This window comes from Aulonocara sp. 'chitande type north' Nkhata Bay, linkage group LG22, assembly GCF_057382095.1.
Source record: "Aulonocara sp. 'chitande type north' Nkhata Bay isolate Kocher_YH1m ecotype deep benthic linkage group LG22, A_spYH_male_GT1.1, whole genome shotgun sequence".
NCBI classification, from domain to species: domain Eukaryota; kingdom Metazoa; phylum Chordata; class Actinopteri; order Cichliformes; family Cichlidae; genus Aulonocara; species Aulonocara sp. 'chitande type north' Nkhata Bay.
Window position 1 is genome coordinate 5,860,680 of NC_141364.1, and position 21,766 is coordinate 5,882,445.

Sequence of the window (21,766 nt, forward strand, 5' to 3'; positions counted from 1 at the left end):
TTTACCAAGATAGCAACAACTAGATTAAAAGGAGACATGAATAATTGGTTTCATAGACACAATTTCTGTAACTGAAAGCTGAAATGAGTCTTAAACTTGCATTGTTTCCAATGGCCAGCAGGGGGAGACTCCCTCTGCTTTTCCAGGTTCATTGAAGTCTATGAAAAAAAGAGCCCACCGGTCACCTGATTTATGACCTCAGTAAACACCTTCCTGACTAGTTTAGGGGCTCAGTCACTAGTTTCTTGTTTAATACAACAAGCGTATTTTATAAGTTATAGTATGGCTTACTTAAAGTACCTTTTAGGGCAGAAATGACTTGTGATTGACAAGTTGGCCATATGCACCTCTACAGGTGACTAAGATGATTCTCTTCAAACTAGGACTTCACCCATCTTTATATGCAGACATTTCACAGATATTTATTGATCATAAGCATACGTTTTGCATTTGAATTTTTAGAAAGACATTTCAATTTAACTTTTTTCTCTGAATGGTCTTTTCTTAGCAGCGTTTAATGCCTGGCAGAATCTGGCTTCACCGTCTGTGCTCCTCGTGGATAGCATCGGGTTTCGTGTCTTTGCTGTACGTCTAAACTGAGAAGCCAAGCAGCCGTCCAGCAGTCTCACCTGGGCATGTTGATGTCTCGGTTTCGGGGTCGACGAGCCACCTTGCTGAAGGCAATCCTGACGCCCACGGCCACCACCACAGTGAAGGAGATCACACCTCCGATCACATAGGCCGTGCTGTTTATAGAAAAGAAATTACATCAGGGCACTCAGCAGGAAAAACTACACGCTTTTCAGCTTCTTTTTCATTTTATAGTAAATTTTCAGTACGATTCATGTCTCTAGCCTTAATTGGAAATAATATTGTACTTCAAGTACAATTAGGGGCGCATCAATAGAAATTCATAGGTGATACTATTTTTCCTCATTGTTGCAGGATCAAACAAGAACTGTTTCATTGTTAAAAGTTTTTAGCTCCTCTTCAAGCAATTTAACACACAGCACAAACTTTTTATTTTTACAAATAGCGTTTACAGAAAGTGTTACAAATTTTTAGAAAGATTTTAGTGCTTATGCAATTACTTCAACTTGTTTTTACCCTTGATTTCTTAAAAATGTGCTCAAAATGAAAAATCCAAAAGAATACCAACTCTATACCCCTGAAATTCATCTGTAAATAATAAATATGCAAACACATTATTTTTTAAAAACATTTAATGCAAATATTACTCATTAAATTAACTTGTTTCTGTCAAGATCGGGAGGTTATTTTGACTAATTATGCTGCTCTTTATTTATCTTTGCTTTCGAGATGATTCTAATATATTGTACTTTTCCTCTGATGGCTCTGTGACTGACACATCCAGACTCTGACCTGCTGCTCTGCTGCGGAAACGTCTCAAAGTCGGGGTCTGTTTTCACCGCGGGCACAGTGACGGGGACCTGCGGGTCAGCCCAGTCGGGGGACTTGTAGTTGGTGCAGGAATCCTGATCTAGCTGGTTCCTCTGGTGCTCGCAGCAGAACCGGTAGTGGCAGGTGCCGCAGCAGTAGATGTAACTGCCCTGGGAGCAGTTGAACGAGTTGTCAAATTGCCCCATCACATCATAGTAACCCCTGCGGAGTAAAGTTGGTAAAAACGTACCATTAATGCCGTCGTGTACCGCGCCTCTGCTGCTTAAGGTTCTTCTTTGACCCTGAAAGTTCACAGGATGTGAGCGTTTGGCATGCATCATAATTTCGATTTCTGCCAATACAATCTTCTCCCACATCTTTACCTCCTGACGCTACATTAAAGTACATTAAAGACAGAACTCTTAAAAAAAAAAAGAATGGTTATTTTCACTAAAACACTGGTGAAAAAATAATAACAGAATAGAGTGAATGTCCACAAACTGGTAGAGGTGTGAAGCCTAGTGCTGTGATCTGGAGCTTGAAATATTAGTGAAATCTGAAAGCCATTTGTAAATTTACTGCCAGTCCTGAGCCTCTTTTAAGTGTTTGTGATACTCCATATCTCAGGAATGCAATACCCAGCAAACAACTGAGTGAGCTGCCTTTGTGTTGCATATGTGTAGTATACTGTTTATATGACATTACTGCTCCTCAGTGTTAAAATCATGCTTATTCGACAGTTTCTGCAGACTTTATCCACTATATGATCTTATGTTTAGCTGCCTGCTGTGCTGTCTGACCAGAGATTTATGTCACTGTTTTAAACTCTAGATTTAGGACAACTGTCAAGGGTCATGCTGGGTCCATTTAATGGATCAACTGGTCAAATACTGGACATTTTTTTCAAAACTGTGATCAAGCTTATTTTAATTCTACTCGGGTATATTTGCAGTTGCAGTATAATCCTGCAGTTGCTGTATTGTGTAGTTGAAGTTTTACGTAGGTGCATCCCAGGCTAGGCCCTAGCCTCAGGCTTTGGGGCCCCATTATACAGTGCCATCGCCAAAGCTCTGTAGCATTTATGCCTGCATGTAGGGTGCTATTGTCGCCACTCAGACAAAACCTCCACATCAGTGCTGATGTAGGAGGAGAAAAAGTCAAAAGCTGAAGCAAAGAAATCACATTTTTGTCCAAAGTCTCCTTTTTTCAAACTGTGATGGTACCGGCACAAACCGTGTGAGGTTACAAAAACTGAGAGGTGCACAACTGAGCACAACACCACCAAAGCAGAGGATGTGACATCACTGTTGTCTTGCCTTGTCATTTGCTGGGAGGAGAGTGGCAACATAACAGTCACATTAGGGTTATGTGGCTCTACATTAGGTGTGGATGCAGCAGTGGGAGGTTTTTGTTACTGCTTTTGAACTGGCTTTGAAGCCTTTCATGGACTTCCCCTGACTGAGATATTACCTTTATTGTTGCAGGACCTCTCTGAGCACTCCGAGCTAAAACTCGTCGTCTCAAAGGCGATAAATGTTTTAGGTAAATCCTGCATTTGTTCTGCGGAGAGCTTTTTGGGCTCGCAGAGTAGCGCAAAGGAAAACGTAGAACGGAGCTCTGTCTTCACTGCAGCGCTTCGTGCTGCTTTCTTGTGCCTGAATGTAGCTGCTGTTGATAGTCGTAGCGTGTGGCTCGCCAACACACATCTGACTTAGAGCTGATTATACGTTGCTTAGCAACAGCAAGACGCCTCTCAGTGAAAAATATGAGCTTCTGTGAGATGAAGATCCGAGCTGAAGGAGGGGAATCATGATGTGCCTCGCTTTTATGGCATCCAGAGTGATCAAGCCATCACATTGATGGATGTAAATTAGGGCGATAAAAAGATCCGCAGGCCTTCGACGACAAGCAAAACTTCAGCACAGCGGAAGATATAAAACAAGGAAAATCGTGATATTTCAACTACATTTTTATTAAAAGCCATTTACGTTCATGTAATCTGATGTTTCTGTCTAGAATTTACTTTTTTTAATTCACATTTTGTATGTCAACTTAACCCCAGAACTAAAAATGCCTGAACAGCTGCTAAGAATTTAATTTCTGACCCGATTGTGGAATATGAGTTATGTCAGCTGTAGAAGAATTGGATGCTTCTCTTGGTACCATGACAAAACACATGTTGATGCTTTAACAGCTCACTCTGCTGACCTGCTATTCCTAATGGAGTATAGTTTTTCAAAACAGATTAAAATAGTTTGGATTAGAGCTACACTGATCCAAGCTTTTGTGCTCTGATACATTATCGAGACCTTGGCTTCAGCCCCACAGATTGGCCACACTGTTGCATCCACAATTTTCAACTCTGGAACAGTTACAAAAATGTATCTAATATAAAATGTATATAGATATTTGGAATGATTTTAGCTGACAAAAATGTGTTTCCATGTCCAAAGATTTCATTTTAGGTTACCTTAATAATTTAGCACTTATCCTCCTTTCCTGCTCAAACAATAAAAGATGTTTTTACGTGTCCTGTAATTCTAGTTAGCTCATACTGATGTCTCATCCAGTAACATTTCTTTGACATAATTATAGACTGTATATAAAGGATGGATGTGGGCATTGTGATATGACTCAGTGGTTGGTGAAGTCCCGTACTGAAGCTTTGAGTTCAGTTTTTTGACCGTCAGTGTCTGCTTTCAAATAAAGACATTACAGTCAAGGGATAATTCTGACTAAGGACACTGCATGCTCATACAGCACACATGGGCTCAACCCCATTCCGTTCCTATTTGATTAGAGAGAGTGTAAAATGTGAATGCAGCTTCCTAGTCTGAAAAATAAAGCCAACATAGACGTATAAAAGTCACTAAGATTTTTCAAATTTGGAACCATTCTACTAAAACTTATGGAGTTTAGCACAATTCAGCACAACATTCATCATGTTTCAGCTGAGTAGTTCAAAATGTGGCCGTATACTTTTTCCAAATTATTAAGAACTCCTGAGAAAACTGTTACCTGACTCATAAAGCACAGCCTTCTTTACTGTTCAAGTGACTCTAACATGGGACAATAATTTAAATGGCCATGCAATAAAAAAAACACTTAAAGCTAGAAAATGAGATTATAAACTCATTTACTAACTAGTTAAAAATCAAGCGAGTAATTTTTCCATAGATTTTTACAACAGCTAACTTCTCTCTGCAGTTACAAGAGTCTCCCCCTGCTGGAGCTAAGACAATGCAGGTTTAAAGCGCTGCCATTGCATCGGCTTTCTGTTTAAAACGCCTCGACTTTGTTCATCTTTAATATTCATTTTATGGATATTAGTTAAAAGTTCTCACAACTAAAAGAGCCCACATACAGAAACATGTTCCATTAGCTTTTAAGACTTAACAAAAACAGTGATAAACACTACACAGAATTTCTGACAACATTACTTGCACAGGTCCACATCCACCAGCTGTCTCGGGGCTGGAGCCACCTGGGCCGGTGCGAGGGGAGGCTTCAGTGCTGCCGTTACGTTCCTTGGCAACATGGACTGAGGGAGGGGCTTTGGTGGCAGCTCAGCCATGACCGGTGGATCATCCCCGTCCTCCACCTCTGCCGCTTTTGGCGGCACTTTGGGTCCGGCAGGCAGCCGTGGGAGTGGCGGCTTGTAGCCCGTCAGGAGGAACAAGGTGGTACTCGTTTTACCAGAAGCGGCAGAGCCGCCCCTGCCGGTCAGAGTCCTGATATCACCATCGACAGCGCGTCGCCGAGTGGTGATGGTTACAGTGGAAACAGCGAGGCAGGAGAAAAGCAAGAGGATAAGGGATAAGCAAAGCATCCCCTTTAATATTTTAGACGTCATTGTTTTATCACAAAGTTCTCGAGCCAAAAAAGTCACAAACAGCTTCAAATGTCAGCGAGATCCTCCAAAAAAACCCTCCATTACGAAAAGTTTTATCTGCAGTCTGATGAACTAATCCCTTGGGTTGGATTTCAGCAGATTCACGTTGTTCGAGCAGTGTTTCATGAATGCGTTTGGCGTGTCACTCCGTCATCTGAATGTAAACATTTCCGTCTGAATACAAATCCTTCCCATAAGCAGCGTTTGTAAACATTGAGGTCTTTTAGAGTTTTTTAGGCCCTATGCGATGTGTCTGTACAATGGCTGTAGACCTAAAGTAATCTAACTTAAAATTGATTAGAAATAGAGAATAATGTGGGTTTGTTTTATGGCAGCAGGTATTAAATGTTTAATTTTGGTCTGTCGGTCGACAAAGTGCCGTTTTACAGTCCGTTGGCCTAAAATCTTCAAAACAGGCAGTATTGAGACGTTTTCTGTAAACAAAATGAGTATGAAAAACTGTAAACTCGTCGTATAATGACTCGTCCAGAAGAAGAGTCCTATGTCTCTGAATGCAGGGTGTTCTGGGAGCTGTTTATGGCACAAAAGTCATGTAAGAAACTGCAATGAAAACTGTGGTCTGTAAACATTTAGTGCTGAATGTAAACTTTGTATTCAATGAGCTCTCACAGACGCTGGGTGTATTCTTCTCGGAGTTTGGCACTTCTGTTGTCCTGGGTGGAGAACTAATGTGTGAAAATTATACATGGAAATGAAATCAAATTAAACATCGAGCTCCGTGTGTCTCGTGTCTGTAAACAACAGTGCTGGCAGCTTTAGAGATCTCAGCTCTGTTTGGTGAACAAGCTGCGAGGAAGTCCGTGTAAATTTGGCACAAGCTGTTACTTAAACTTCTCTTACGCCACGCTCACAGTTTGCCCAATAAACCAAATCTCCCTTTCAAAGAATTTAGAGGAAGAGGAGCAGTAAAGGTCAGTATGCTTGAAATTTTGGTTTCGAACAATGGAACGGTGAATTTATGAGTCGTGGGCTGTGAGCGCAACTAATAAAGGTACTATCACTGACGGCATTAAGCAGCATCAAATCTATAAGAAAGAAGTCCTTCCAGCAGCTACCGGAGGACAGACATCAGTTCATTAAGCGAGCGTGTCAAGGCATTCACAAAAGAGTGATCGATGGCGAGGATCTGGTGGATGAATTACAGGAAGAGACGACAGAACAAAGCGAGGATCTATGTGCGTTTGATACCCTCGCGCGAGTGTCTTTGCTCTGAATTTAGCTTGGCCCAGCAGAAGAGGACGAAGGAGGGCTTGGGCCCGGTTCTAGCAGGGCAGCGAGGTTCTGCCCACAGAACAGACATGAAACTGTCCGGATTCATCCGTCAAGACAGAGGAACGCAGGGTGATGATGGGAACTCGACACGACCACTGCCACGCTTGACACCACAGGCTGTGCGATCTAAAAACACGCAGGTAGAAAAAACTTACAAAGCCGCTCTTTCATCCAAAGGAATGAAATTTCGGGTCACTAGCAGTTTCTTCATCGACTCCCTGAATGTGTGTGTGCGTGCACCGACGTGACTGAGGATCACTTTGTTGTAGAGACCTTCAACATCGTGAGCTCTGTAAATGTATTCGTATGGCTGGTGTTCAGTATGGCTTTAGGTTATGTTCTTTTTTGTTATTTTTAAATATCTTTACAAATTTGATTTCCTTCCACAAAAAATGAAAGTACAGTGAAAGGTTTTAAATTGCATGTTTTTAATAGAATAAAAGGAAGAACGCAAAAAAGGTGTAAGAGGTCACTGGGAGTAGATAAAGGGGGCTTTTTAGGTTGTTCGGCGCGGCGTAATCAAGAGCCACGTGTGGAAGAAACAGAAGACGACAAAAGGGCGAGAGGCCTCTCTCGTAGAAGCGACTGGAAGAAGGAGATAGGCAAAGTGTCAACAGTGTTTCACAGCGCAGACTGAAACGACGGCGTACCTCCGAGCCTTTGAGATAGCAGCAGCGGTGGCGGTGGTGTTGCCTCTGTTTATCTGTTTGACGTGGCTCGTGTTGCCTGTCAGTCAAACGCCGTCAGAGTTATCACAGCTTACCACACGCCTCCTCTGCTATGCATAACCATGAGCAGACCGACAGCTGGAGGATTTGTCTATAAAGCACTTTGAACCAATAATGCACTGATCGCCGCCCCAGTGAGAAAAATCACGAAGTTCTAACATTAAAAGCAGCAAACATCGACCAAACGGAATGGATATATAAACTTTTACAGACGTTATCTTGAAATTCAATGTGGTTTTAATGGGACGTTGGATGTTTTAATGTATTTGTGGGTGATGTATCCAAAGCTGGGTGACTAAATAAACTCTTTATATGAAGAGTTGTAGATTTTTTTGCTTCTTCTCTTGACACAGTCGGTTTGGCACCTGGTTTTGGTTGTGATTGGAACAAAAGAGCAGTCAGAAATCGTGATTCCAACCACATAAAAATAAAAAGAGTGGAAAAGGAGCAGGAAGTGTTCAGAGCCTCGGCTCTGAAAACAGCTGAGAAAGTCCTCCAGGAAAACCTCCACTTGGCACAGGGACGGTCCGGATCAGATCCTTTACTCTGTTTCTTCAAGTCTTCCCTTCTCTCACAGGTTCGCGTCCACTTCTTCACCGGCTTTCACACTGCAACATAAGAACAGGAAACACAGGGTGTTGTAAGACGTTTTGCTGAGCTGGCTGTTATTGGTGCAGCGTCTCCACAGAGATATACTCAACTTATGGTGGGGGATGGGCATGCTGTGAAAGGATGCTTTCAGAATTAAACCAAGTTGTTTGTGCTAATTAATAAATAAATGGCCAAGCTAATCAAGTTGCATTCCACGTTCATAGACTGCAGCTGGCAGCCCTCGCTCTGCTCTGCAGCCTTGCCACATGAACCAGCGCTCCACCCGCTGCAAGTTCTGGTTAGGATGACTTTCACTGCAAAACAAGAACTACTTCTGCAGTCTGACCACAGCAGCACAGCAGCAACGTGGCAGCAGGTTAACTTAACACAGCAAGAGAGAGGCACTTCATCTATGTATTTATTAGTGGCTGAACTAATATTACTATATTATTAACTATATTAGTAATATTAGGGTTTGGTGGCATGTTTAAAATGTGTCTGTTTCCAACCAGAATTTGCTGTCATACTTGTGAGGTGTGTGCACTGAGCAAAGCATTTTTTCTTTTTGGTTGTGCTAGCTTGTCTCCTCTGCTTTGCTCTCTGTTTCACCATGTGCATAAGCTCCTCCCCCTACACAGAGCGAAAGACAACACTGGGAACAGGAGGAAAAAAGCTTTTAGCCCCCCCCCCCCCAAAAAAAAAAAAGCCTGCCAACATGCTGTATCAAAGTATGGTACGGCAGCTGCACTAAGGCGGACAGAGCGAGACTTCAGCCTGTAGTCAAGGCAGCACAGAAGATCATCGGCTGCTCTCTTCCCTCCCTGATGGGCATTTATTCTTCCCGCTGCCTCAGCAGAGCAGCAAACATCATCAAAGACAGCTCCCACCCTGGTTTTAACCTGTTCAGCCTGCTTCCCTCAGGGAAGCGCTACAGGTGCATCAACACAAAGACCCACAGACTCAAGAACAGTTTCTTCCCAAAGGCCATAACCACCCTTAACTCATACACTTACCGATAACACAGTCCCATCCCTCCATTTTCCCATTTCCCCCTATAAACCACCACTGTGCAATACCATGTTCTATGTGCAATAACCCGAACTGTATATACATCACACTATTTATTTACATATTTACTTTTTTACATCAGATTGTATATTTTTACATTTCATATATTTTGTTTCTGTTAATACTGCTCATATGTATATAGTGCTGCAGAACTGTTGGAGATGCTCTGTATCTCACTGAACAACTGTATAGTGACAATAAAGGCATTCTATTCTATTCTATTCTATATTGTCAAAACAAGGCCACAGCTCATTTAAAATGACCACTCCTGGTCTGAAATGTTTACACGATGGAGGGGTTAATGCTGCACACCTTTTTCTTCTGTTCACAAGGAGATTTTGAGACTGGCTTTGTTACTTCCTGTGTCAAGAAACAAAACCCTAGAATTTAAGTTGAGATTGAATTTAGGCAGGAAATCCGTTATTAGGGCAACTGCGAAACAAGCCAGGAGGCTGGTGGTAATTTCCTATACTTCTCTTGCATTGAGTACAGCTTCTTGACACTGAAACTGTGCTCAGCTGAAGGAGCTACAGCACACAAACATACACAAAAAACATCAGCTGACAGAGGAGATGGGAGCAGCTGTGATGTGACTTTGATAAAAAAGAGAGCAGACGACATGACAGATGCCATATGGACTCATTTGACAGAAGGACAGAGGAAAGACAGACCACAGATGTGTGTCTGTGTGTGTGTGTTCTGTTTGCAAAATGAGGCCTCCAGTGTTGGGAGTGGGAGGCATGCATAAGAGCGCTCTCAGGAAAAAAAAATCTAACGCACCCTCATTTTCTTGCTCTTAATTAATGCTTGCAGTTTACACTTAAATCTGCTCTGACTGACATTTATTTCCTGTGACATCACAAAGTCTACAGTCATCTTGTTTAAAAAAACATGCAAGTTTCATAAAAAACATGGCATTATAATGCAGTGACAAACTAATGTAAAGCAACAAACAAACAGATATTATTTAGGTTATTCAATGCATCAGCTATTCTTCATATGCACATGTAACAAATCTCTGATCTGGGAATCGGGGATCATTATATTATCCTACTTCATATAACTGTCAGAGCAGGAGCAGAGAGCAGAAATGAAGATGGAGAATTAAATGTCTCTACGGGGCTGTGGATGAGGAGCTTAATGGCCAAATTGTCCCTGAGAAGTATTTTCTTAGGTTTTATTTTAAGTTATCAAAGTGTTTAAAGTATTTAAATCAACTAAAGCCTAAATGTGTTTTACTTTCAGAAGAAGAAGAAGAAGAAGAACAAGAAGAAGAAGAAGAACAAGAAGAAGAAGAACAACAACAACAAGAAGAAGAAGAACAAGAAGAAGAAGAACAAGAAGAAGAAGAACAAGAAGAAGAAGAACAAGAAGAAGAACAAGAAGAACAAGAAGAAGAACAAGAAAGAAAGAAAGAAAGAAAGAAAGAAAGAAAGAAAGAAAGAAAGAAACAGTATTAAGGGTTTTTCTTCACTGGGTCAGTGTCTGGCTGCACTGGATGCAACTCAGGAGTTAGAAGAAGAATGGAGTCACTCAATGATGCAACAACATTTTCTATTACAGGAAGGGAGCAAAATATTGAAAAAAAACTGATAGAACAAACAAAACAAGAGTTAAAATAGAAAATTTCATCCAGTTTTATTTTCTCCTTGAAAGCAAAGGCAGCTTTTATTCTAATCAGTTCATTCATTTATAACCCGGTGTGCTGCTATCTACAGTTATTCCACTAGGAAAGGATCTAAATATATTTTGGATCTCAGTGTTTACGTGAATGGACAGCAAATATTAGTCTTCATAATCCACAGAAAAAATAATAACAGATCAGGTATTGTTTTCTTAATTTATACACGTGCGTGTATCCATCTGTAATAAAGAAAAATCACTCTGGGGTCACACCAGGAACAATTCCAGCATATTAATAACTATTTGCTGTGGCGAACTCTTGTTTATAATGCAGCTTAGAATACAAACCTTAACTTCTGTAATTAGAAGCCCCAAATTACTCTGGCACCTCCAAAATCAAAATCCTGGCACTTCGCCTGACATATGCCACTACATGCCTCACAATGAAAACGTACACTGCTGTGCAGCACGGTTAAATGAGAGAGGAAAATATCTAGCTGACTAGTCCAAAAGTGTGAACACTTAAAATTGGGTTAAAAAAAATCGGTGTATAATAGAAAAGAGGTCTTGCTAACTACTAAAACATCTTTATTTCAATAGTTAGCTGCTGACTAACCAGGACGCCAACTTTTAATTTGTAGAGTCAAGTAGTAGAATCAATTCCCTCCCTTCTGGAGAAGCTTCATTAATGATTTGCCTTTTACAGTTAGATAACTGACTCTGAGACTATATTTGTAATAGGCTACTTTGTGATCTTCCCTGTAATAAGTCTCCATTGAGGAACAAGTCAGATGTTCTGACTGCCAGTTAAAAATCCAAATGAACAGTTTTTGAGGAAGACAGACTCCACATTAATTTGCAGGATGAACAATCCAATAGAGAAACAGGCAAAAGTGCAGTAAACACTTCAGAAGGTTGCACACGAGGAAACATGAAAGCTGGCTGCAAAGCTTGAGTAACAAAAAAGAGCAAAGAAAGGAGAACATCTGCAGGTGTGAATACTGAGGACACTAATCCAACCCACGGAAGTGTAAGAAAAACAAGACTTCAGAATAAAACAGGAAGCAGAACTGAATAATCAGTTCTCCAAACATTAAAGAAATGTTCTTCCACACGTCTATTACCTCCTTTAGCAGAGGATACACTGGAGCATCGTTCATGAGATGGAAAGGAGATAATTAAATTCCATAATAACAGCACACCCTCTGACCAGAAAGAACAAATAAAAAAGTGGGACAAATCATGTACATGCTACTTATAGATGCATTTGCACTTCATGCCATAACCTGCAGATATGTTTTAGACTTCACTAACAGGCTATTAAACCCTCAGCTGAACTCGGCTGAAATCAAACCTGCCTTTTATTGAGATGTCACGTTGTGTGAAGAGGATAGATTTAAGTTCCACATGTGAGTTTAACAAAGTGTGTTTAAGGTTTAAGGTGTATAATTCAGTTTCCATTAGTAATAGCCATTCATGGATTACAGCTGTTAAGACCATCATGATTTAATTTTTACTTTGGGTCAGCTTGGAGAAACGATGGATGGAGGGAATTTTAGTTCAGTCACTGAAATCCTAAACATGGAAGAGAAAAAGAATTACACTGGATCACATCTCTGGAAGGAAAAAATTTGAAAATACAATTTATTTTACTGTCCTCCTTCACACCCTTCCATCACCTCATGACATTTGATCACGTTTTGATGCTCAATCATCCAGGTAAGAAAATCCCAGAAAGTTGATTCTGACTTGGATGAGTGACAAAATGTTTCTTCTACTGAAAACACAACGTCTGAGATAAAGTGGTTAGAAAAAAGGAGTCAAGCCAGGATTGTACCACTGCAAGCCTGAGTGACATAAACATCATGATCAGACTGCTCGGGTGTCGTGGACCTGACATGTAGTTACAATTGTGGAGCACGTGGGTTCCAGAGTAGGGTATGCCACAGGGTTCAGACGGGTTTGCGGGAAATAACTAAACACAAAAGTCCTGACCTAACTCATTTTTAGGTTACTCTCTTAATTCAAACTCTGTGAAAATACCTCCATTGTTTTATTTCTACATCTGACTGTTGCTTCTTTCTGGAGCAAAGAAAAATGAGATCAGCAGCAGGACAAGAATCAGTCCCCAGAGAAACAACAATACCTACAGCCAACAAAAGCTCCAAAGGCAAAACAAGCAACAGTGAAAAAAGAAGAAGAGGAAAAACAGAATTAATTATTAAATATAAAAGGTTGAAGAGAAGAGTATAAGAGAACAGAATGTTCCAGGGTTAGGGTTAGAGCTGACAGGAACTATTTCTTGAGTCACAGTAACCTCAATAACGCGGTCCTCTCTGCTGGAAAGTTCTGGGCGCTCTGCTGCCCTGACAGCCTGGCTTCACATCAGCGTGCCTCGACCCTCCGGGGGCTTTTCCGACTCGCTTCCTCAGATGTTGTAATTAAGAAGCCTCCACTGACAAATAGTTTGACTTCCACTGGCTTTCTAGGCAGTAAGAGTATTAATTCAATAATAAAAAATCAAAATCTGTGAAAACGTGCACAGAAATAAAGATGTCCAGACTTCATGGATTAACATGGCGGGGTTAACACTGCGCTCTTCTCTGGGAAGTCAAAGTGAGGGGATTTTAAATTCATTGCGAGCGTGTTTATCAAAGGATATGCTGCTTGTTATTGTGCATTAATCTGTGATTAAGGGTCAAATTTGCAGTGAAAGAGCGGTCAGGAATATAATGCAACATAAGGAAATGGCTCCAAAATGTCCTGTGTGCCCTGTTTAAACCTCCTAATGAAACATTTCCTACAATACACGGCAGATAAACGATTCCAAACAGGAAATCAGAGCGGCATTAAGGCAGCCAAACACACACGCTATTAAAAAATTAGGACCTTTGTTCCATCTTCCAGCCACGCGGCGACCTCTCTGCCCACCGTGTCTTCCTATCTTCCTGCATGTGCCCGAGCTGCTCTTGTTCTACCTGCCTCTGTGTGCGAATCTGTCCATCTGCATAGACCCCTGCTGGTCTCCCTGCTTTTCCTGTCCTCCTGCTGATCTCGGCCATTCGTCTTGCTGTGTGTGGTGCACACATGTATGGATTTGTCCTGCTGCCTGTATACCTGCAGCGCTGCCTCCCTGCCAAGAGTGCGCGCCAGAATACTAACATAGTGGATGGTGTAGTACAGCTGTGTCCCATTTACATCCTGCACACTAAAATATGCAGTATGTATAATTTATATAACCGTTTCTATGTGGATGCAGTGCACTGTTTAGCAGCAGTGGGTGATATGACAGGAAGCAGGGAGGAACATCACCTGCAGCTTAAGCTTTAAATTCCTATCAGGATGCCGGTTTGGTAAATTATCCCCCAAATTTTTATCTTTTAAGATCTGAAATAAACTGAAGCTGCGATATAAACGTTATTAGATAGAATGTGATTCTCTAACGAGGGACTCCATCCCTATTGTATTGTGCTAGCAGGGAATGATTTCTGATTCTCAAAGGCAATGTTTTTAATTAATCTTGCTGTTTTAAGCGCCCTTCAGTAGCTCCTTTATTTCCTTCATGCAGTGAATTATGGGAAACTATTGTACATCGATATTAGACTCATAAATACAAGAGAAAAGTACCGTCAAGTGTAACTGGTTTGGCATTAATATGAAGTAGTAAATTTTACCTTCGACTTAGAATTTAGTTTTAGTAAAGTACTATAATAATCTATCAGAATCTTTAATATTCTACTCTAATCTTTTCCAATAGATTAGATGAAACGTTATTAATCCCTCAGGTGGGTTCCTCTGGGAAATTCAGTAATTTCAATGAACATTATCTACAGTAATTTATGCCAACTGCTGTAATCCTGAGGAAAATGTACTTCAAAATGCAGTTATTTTAAGCACCCTGTGTTACAAAACCTAAATGTATGAGTAATGCCTCCCTGAGTGATGCAAACATTCAGAGGCGTGGTGCCAGTCTGTCGACTCTCGGCCATATTGTGCTTCATTTACCATGAACCAGATAACCTATAGTTCAGTAGGCACATATGGAGCACTTAATCCCCGGTCACAGGGAGATATGAGGTCTCCAGCCCTCACAGGAGAACAAAGTCATTCTCAAACAGCCAAAATTTATTTTAAAAAATGAATCCAGGCATTTGTATTTTCCTTTTGAATCTTTACAGGATGCATTCAGACATGGACAATTGTTGAAAGTGATCATATCAGAGCTGCAGTAAGATATCAGTTGGATGTTTTCTGGACAAAAATCAGGAAATGAGATGACATTTAACCTGCTGATGTTAAACTTTGGTGCCACATCGATTTCGTGCTGGCTAAATGTGCAGAATAGAGCAAAGACATGCAAGCACCACACTTTATATTGATGGTTCATCTGCTCAGCAACAGAAAAACAACCCAAACAAAACAAACCTGACAGTATTTGCTACTGGCTGTCATTTTAAACACTGATATTAGCCACTTGGCCCAAACTCTGTCATGAGCATCACTTTGCCAAAGGATACTGTGAGCTGTTTTAGATACCTGCAGCTTTCTGTGTGTTCTGACTGCAGAAACCAGCCCTGTAGGAGAACATTTACCTCCTGAGCAGCCCTGAACAAAAAAGGGAGCAGGGAGCTGAGTTAAACCAATCTCAAGTTTGAAGCAAGTAATAAGAACAAATTAATAGGACAGAAGAATAGATGTAGATAGATAGCATCCCTACAGCCTGAAACCATCAGCTATAAACATAATCGGAGGTTATGATATGTAACCAATGTTCCCTCAGTTGTTGTTCTAACTTAGAACAGACGTCTTAATCAAAGCTGTTGTAAAATATCACTTCATCCAAAGTCAAACAATCCAAGAGCCATCTTGAAACAACTGAATTCCCTCATTTTGGTACTTATGTTATAGGATGAGCTAAACGAGCATGTCAGTGGGGACTGGGGCATCCATCTGGTGGCTCACACACTGCACACAGGCTCCAAGAACCAATTACAAGGGCTGTTCCATTCCTGCCCTGATTTCCTGCAGTGGCAAAAAATTAGCAAAAACCCAGGCAAGAAAATAGACTCATGAATAGAAGCCATACAAACTCTACAAAAACGAGCCACGGTTTGCAAGCAGGACCCGCCTGCTGTGAGGCAACACTGATAACCACTGAGCCACCACGCTGAGATCGATCAGATAAAAAAAAAATCAGATCCAAGAACACGGAAAACATGGAAAACTTGCATCCAGAAACAGAAATCAATAGATTGAAAGTTGTGGGAATTTCATGATCTACTGTGAGACAGCGATAGTTATAAGCATATCATTTTGTGTTATGTATCAACACACACAAATACTTAAGCACTGATGGCTGCCTCCAGCTTACAGTATGTGTGTATATGTCCCTGTATGTCTGTCCCGCTGCTTCATGCCTGCCTGACTTCCTCCTTTACAGAAACACACAAGCTTTAAAGACACAGACGCTCCCTGACAGGCAACGAGTTAGTGCAGCAGACCCCCGCTCCACCTCCCCATAACACACACATGTGCACACACTCCATCTCTCCTCTTCATCCCTCCATCCATTCACTCCCTCCCTCTCCGACAGAGCGTGGGCTGAAGCATCTCTCTCAGAATAGCACTGCAGCATTGAAAAGAGAGAAAGCAAGAAAAAGAAAAAAACAAGAGGACAAGAAGAAGAAGAAGAAAAATAACGACTTTTGTTCCTGTTATTATCTGGATCGTCTTTTTTGTGTGTTTTCTGCAACGGTTTCAGTCAGTTCCGCTGACTTGCGTCCGTATCAACCATGTCGGTCGGCTGTCATCTCTCAGGAGTTTTTTTATAAATATATATACATGATTCCTTTTTCTCATTCACTGTCTTCCTCCTCCACCTCCTCCTCCCTCCTCTTCTCCCATCCATCTTCACTAGTTTCAAATCATTCTCGTTCCCTTTTTTACACCATCTCCCTTTAACTCCTCTGCCCCCCCCCCATTCTTCTCCCTTTCCTCCCACCATTCACTACACTTCCGTCTCTCTGAAGCCTGATGGGAAAAGTTCCAGTGCATGAGGGCATGCAGCAGAAACAGGAGCAATATGGCTCAGTATCGCAATGTGGGCCGGGGCGAAGCTGGCAGAGCCGTCGCTGCAGTGAACTCGGGCCATAAAGGTCAGTGCACTGCCCTTGTGATGCAGCAGTGGAATAAAACTGGTTTAAAAATAAAATCCATTAATGTAGCCTAGTTTTCAGATGATAACACGGAGTCGGGAGTATTATGAGAGACTCATGCTTCCATTAACTCTCATCGCAATGAAACAACATAATGTTATAATGATTTATTTCAGAGCTGAGTAATCTGGTGTTTGGTGGGCTGATCCACTACAACACAGTTTAACAAAGCATATTTAGACCTGCAAAATACAAACAGAGCACACTCGGGTCGATAACTGTGAGATTTAGTTTCATTTTACAGGCAGCACATAGCTTTAATGAAACTTTATTTAACTTCTCGCATTTGACTCCAGGAATCAGCTTCAAACACTCCCCACACAGCTGCTGTTTATGAGGGGCATCCTATCAGAAGACAGCTGGCTTAAAGGGGAGGAGCTAAAACTTAGAGTTTTAGAGAGTGAACTGAAGGAAGGAACCATTTTGAACTGTAAAAGAACACGCTATTAGCACTATTAGCACACGCTATTACAATCAGGAAATGTATTGCTTATTACAAACTACAGCTCACAGCTTCATTTCCAAGAAGAAAACATGCCTGTACGGATGATGTGAAAATTGCCTTTGTCACTTTTGTTTTTTGCCTGAAACTTCAGCCTTTGTAGTGCGACTGTTAGCCCAGCTGCACTGTTATCCAATTCTTTTTCAAAACTACCGTGACTAAAGCGCTGCATTTAGAGAGTCCTTGAGTTCGGAAACACCCGACCAAAGGCTGTGATGATCATGACTCAGTTTCCAAATGCATCTTCGTTGTGGGCGTGTTATACATTCAAGTATCCTAAAACTTCTCTATGACCGGATCAACTCCCCCTCAGACAAGAGCAGCCAAACATTTAAACGTCACTTTACAAACTAGCAATGGAAAAGTCTCATCGGGCGTATCAGAACTTTACTTTTCATTATTCTATATTTTTTAAGAGGAAAAATGCAATCTATATTGATTGCATTTCTCATACGTGCTGTATACAAATTAACGTTCTTGAGCAACAAACTTCAACAGAACTGCATTGAATTAAAAGCTAATCACTAAATCCACCCCTGCTCTGAACAGGAACTTGTGACTGACAGTTCCTACAGCTAAACAATCAGCTGCCTAATAGATACTTACAATCATTAAGCCATTTATATATAATTAAGTCGCCTCTGTGTGTGGGCTTATGCTGCTATAATGACTAGCACACCTGGCACAGAGAGATGAACTACTGTGTTTCTCTCTGTCTTATGGACATTTGCGTTTCCATATTTACATGCAAAACACTGTCAGCGCTGACTCTAGGGACGTGTTTCCAACTTTTAAATATTTTATTCTCCTCACCGTTGTTACAAAGAGAAGTGTTTCTCTCTTTCTGTGCCGCAGCATGTAAGAGGAGTAAAAAACATAAACAACAGGAAATGCATTGAGTCCATTTAGGTAAGGGGACATGGACTTATTGTGATAACTATATGTGGAACAATTAATCAAGCCTACATGTGTGTCAGTCACTCCACAAAGATACATTTTAGCATTAGGAAAACCTGATCTATGAATCATAAAGTCTAAATGATTTCCTTTGTCTCACTTTAAGTGATATTTGGTGAAATTCATTCATTTCTAAAGTTCTGCACAGGAACACAAATCCTGTTCATTCACTGTGGTCCATCTGGCCTACTTTCACAGAGTCGCTGTATATCTTCGTGTCCCAGTTCCTCGGGACACACACCATGAAAATGCCACATCCTAACATAAAGGGACTAGCTCACAGTGTTTGGGAGTTTCTGAGGCACTCCATCCAGGATAAACGATTTTCATCAGGGCCTGAGACGCTGATAAAGACTTGATACGTGTTGGTTTGTCTTGCTTGCTGAATTGCTTGAGGTATACATTTATTTTTTACATGTTTTAAATTCGTAGCTGGTGTTAGAGCACCTGTTGGATAAGCCTTTAGAGCCATATAGCATTTCCCTTTTCTCTTTTTTTGCACAGTATTTGGATTAATTCCAACAGAACCTTGAAAAATGCATTGCATGCTTATCAAGCGAAGGTCCTGCAAGACACAAAATCAATGCAGCAGAGATAAAATCCTGCCTTTTTGAGTAGTTAATGTTGAATAAACCAAATGAGATGTAGATGGAAATAATATTCCTGTTGTTTTCTTGATTAACTGATTCATTGTTTAGTCTTTGACGAAGAACATTTTAGACATTTTTACTTTTATTTATTCTATTTTGCTTTACTGAATTTATTGAGCTATTTTACTTTAATGACACACTTAATTTTACTACATTCAGATTTTTGATTGGAATTTATCCTATTTCAAAAATCATCTTATTTTTATTATTGTTCTGATTTTTACATTCCAATATGTTTCATTTAGATTAGCCCAGTATTGTTTGATCTGTATATTTGTTAGGTGGTTGCTAGATGTAAGGTATTTGTAATAAGTTATTTCTTCCAGGACCTTGATGTCAGCTTTTCAGTTCATACATGTTCTTATTAGTTTCCTAGAATATTCGCTTCACCTTCCTTTTAGCTTCTAGCTTTCAGGGATCAACCTCCTCAAGCACGACTTGACTTGTCTTTCAGATCCTTTCTGGACTCCTCCTGTCCTTAAGAGTTACTTTTTCCAGTAGGAACTCTTAACTCCCAATGAGTACACACCCGCATAGAGTACCAAGACTATTTGTACCATCATACACACAGTCACCATTTGGTTTGGTGTGATGGGCATGGCTGCCCTGGTAGTCAATCTACCACGGGCTTTCATAACACCATTTCTGTACAAGGCTGAAATGATCTATTCAGCCCTCTTTGTCTTTGCTTTGGCCCGAGGTCTCCTCAAGCATCCAGGCTAGCAACACTGTAGTACAAGTTGTTATTACTGTGTTCCTCTTCCCTTTGGATTTTTGGCAGTTTCTCCATTTTTAAGAACTATTCTATTCTATCAACCTCCACAGCCTATCCACGCCTGGTATGTATCCTGAGTCCCTCAGATTTTGGTATAGCTTTATTATGGTACCGGTGTTGTAGACACCTAGGTACTTGGCCAAAGACACGCTCATGGTCTGGTTTATTGTTGCCACTAGCAGTGACAGGCTTCACTCACATACTATATCATGCACAATTCAAGTTTTAAAGTTTTTATTTTGTAAAACTGAAATTGGCTACAATGGTTTTACAAGGTGTTATAGATGCTTGAAGGCTGCAAATGGGTCATTTTAGCCCAATGGTAGGTGGTTGCTAGGCAACATGATAAAATCATGATATCTGATAGCGATAAGAACTTTCAGAGGCATAAGACGTACCTGTTGTTGCTCATCTATAAGTACCTTTTGATTTTAAAGCCACCTTATAGGAAAAAATAGAAGAATGTTGCTTGATAATATTAATTTTAAGGATATATAATTAATTATAATATTTAAATATAATTATAAGGGATATTAAACTGTTGTTACTATTATTATTATTATTATTATTATTATTATTATTATTATTATTATTATTATTATTAATAATAATAATAATAATAATAATAAAAGTATAACAGTTATTATTATGGGATGCCGTATGCAAAAGTTCTTTTTTACATGATGCACTCAGTTTATTGCACCATATGCTCTGCTCATAACTGTGAAGCAGACAGTGACAGCCACTGTGAATGAGGAGAATAGTGAGACATCTCACAGATATCTCTCAGATTTATCCGCTTGTTACTCCCAAAGCTGCAGACCTGCGAAACCGCTCTGAATATTTTCCTCAAAAGATTATCGAGCATAATTAGTCAGTTGGATCTCGACGATCTCCATTCCTGCGCCATGGGAACAGAGGTGCAGTTTTTGCTGCGACGGTTTCAGAAGGCGTAAATTAAACATAATGTTTTGCTGTCACATACATGCAGCAGTGGGATGTTTGCCACGCACGCCCATCTGCTGAAGGTGATGGATAGGACTTGGTGAAAAAAAGAAATGAATGATTTTTTTTTAAAAATGGCCGCACGGAGCTGCACCTCCCTCACAGCCAACTGAAAGGTGTCGGCGCAGCGACTGGCTTTTTCAGTTCTCATTTAGCCCGTCGTACACAACTCGAGGCCTGAGTGCGATGACTAACCTCTTGGTAAATAATTTCAGTTTGAGCAGCTCAAACAGTGACACTGGCAAGCAGCTCTGACAAAACAAGTCAACAGACACTCTGCAACAACAATCACTTCTGCCAAGAGTCTCAGACCCGATGTTGTGGGAAGATACCAGAGAAAGTCAATACATGGATACAATTTGAGAGTTTCTCTGTGTGGAAGGCACTGTGGTTAACCCCCAAGCAACCGAGCGAAATTAGCTATTGGAGCCAATTATGCCCATATTGTATCAAAAAGAGATAAAGTAGAGGTAAAATGAGATGGGGATTCAAGACCTTATATTCTGGATTAACTGGAGGGTTTTCAAGGAGTTTTTAGGAATTTGTTTTTTACATGATGAATTACAACAGTCCACTGTAGGAGTAATAAATGCATGGACTAGTTCTTCAGTATCACCGAATCTTTTAACGGCTCCTTTTGCTTGTATTATACACACACTGATTCCTTTACCTATGATTTATTAATTTTGGTTTTCAATAATTTTTTTTGACAACCACAAATTATACAAACAAGACAATCGTCATGTGTTACTTTTTACAAACAAGGTATGTTTGAATTACAGTATGTTCACATCATGTTAACACCAAAATATAGATGCCCTGGTCACTCTGTAATACTTTTATTAACAGCAAATTAAAATGAATATACAGTGCTGTTTAAATCAGTTAAAAAACATTTTATGGATATTTGATGTTTTAAATATTGTGCATAAACACAAAAGCTTTTTCTGCAGAGTACTTTCAGCTTGTAATCCATAGATCACTGCAAAACTTAATCTAGTGATCTGAAGTGCAACTACAATAACATCAAAGCCTATAAACAAATATATTTTAAATAACTCTTCAT

General features: G+C 40.4%; 1 protein-coding gene across 2 annotated transcripts in view; it reads right to left on the reverse strand.

Annotated features, from left to right (window-relative positions):
- shisa7b (shisa family member 7) overlaps positions 1–21,766 on the reverse strand; it is a 51,307-nt gene that overhangs the window by 22,224 nt on the left and 7,317 nt on the right. For both annotated transcript variants that reach the window (XM_086279240.1, XM_086279239.1), the window contains exons 3-5: positions 4,842–7,922; positions 1,384–1,623; positions 630–746 (exon numbers count right to left, since the gene is read on the reverse strand). In XM_086279240.1, coding sequence (XP_086135366.1) covers positions 630–746; positions 1,384–1,623; positions 4,842–5,254 — 770 coding nt within the window. In that variant the 5' untranslated portion in view covers positions 5,255–7,922. The remainder of the gene's footprint in view (positions 1–629; positions 747–1,383; positions 1,624–4,841; positions 7,923–21,766) is intronic.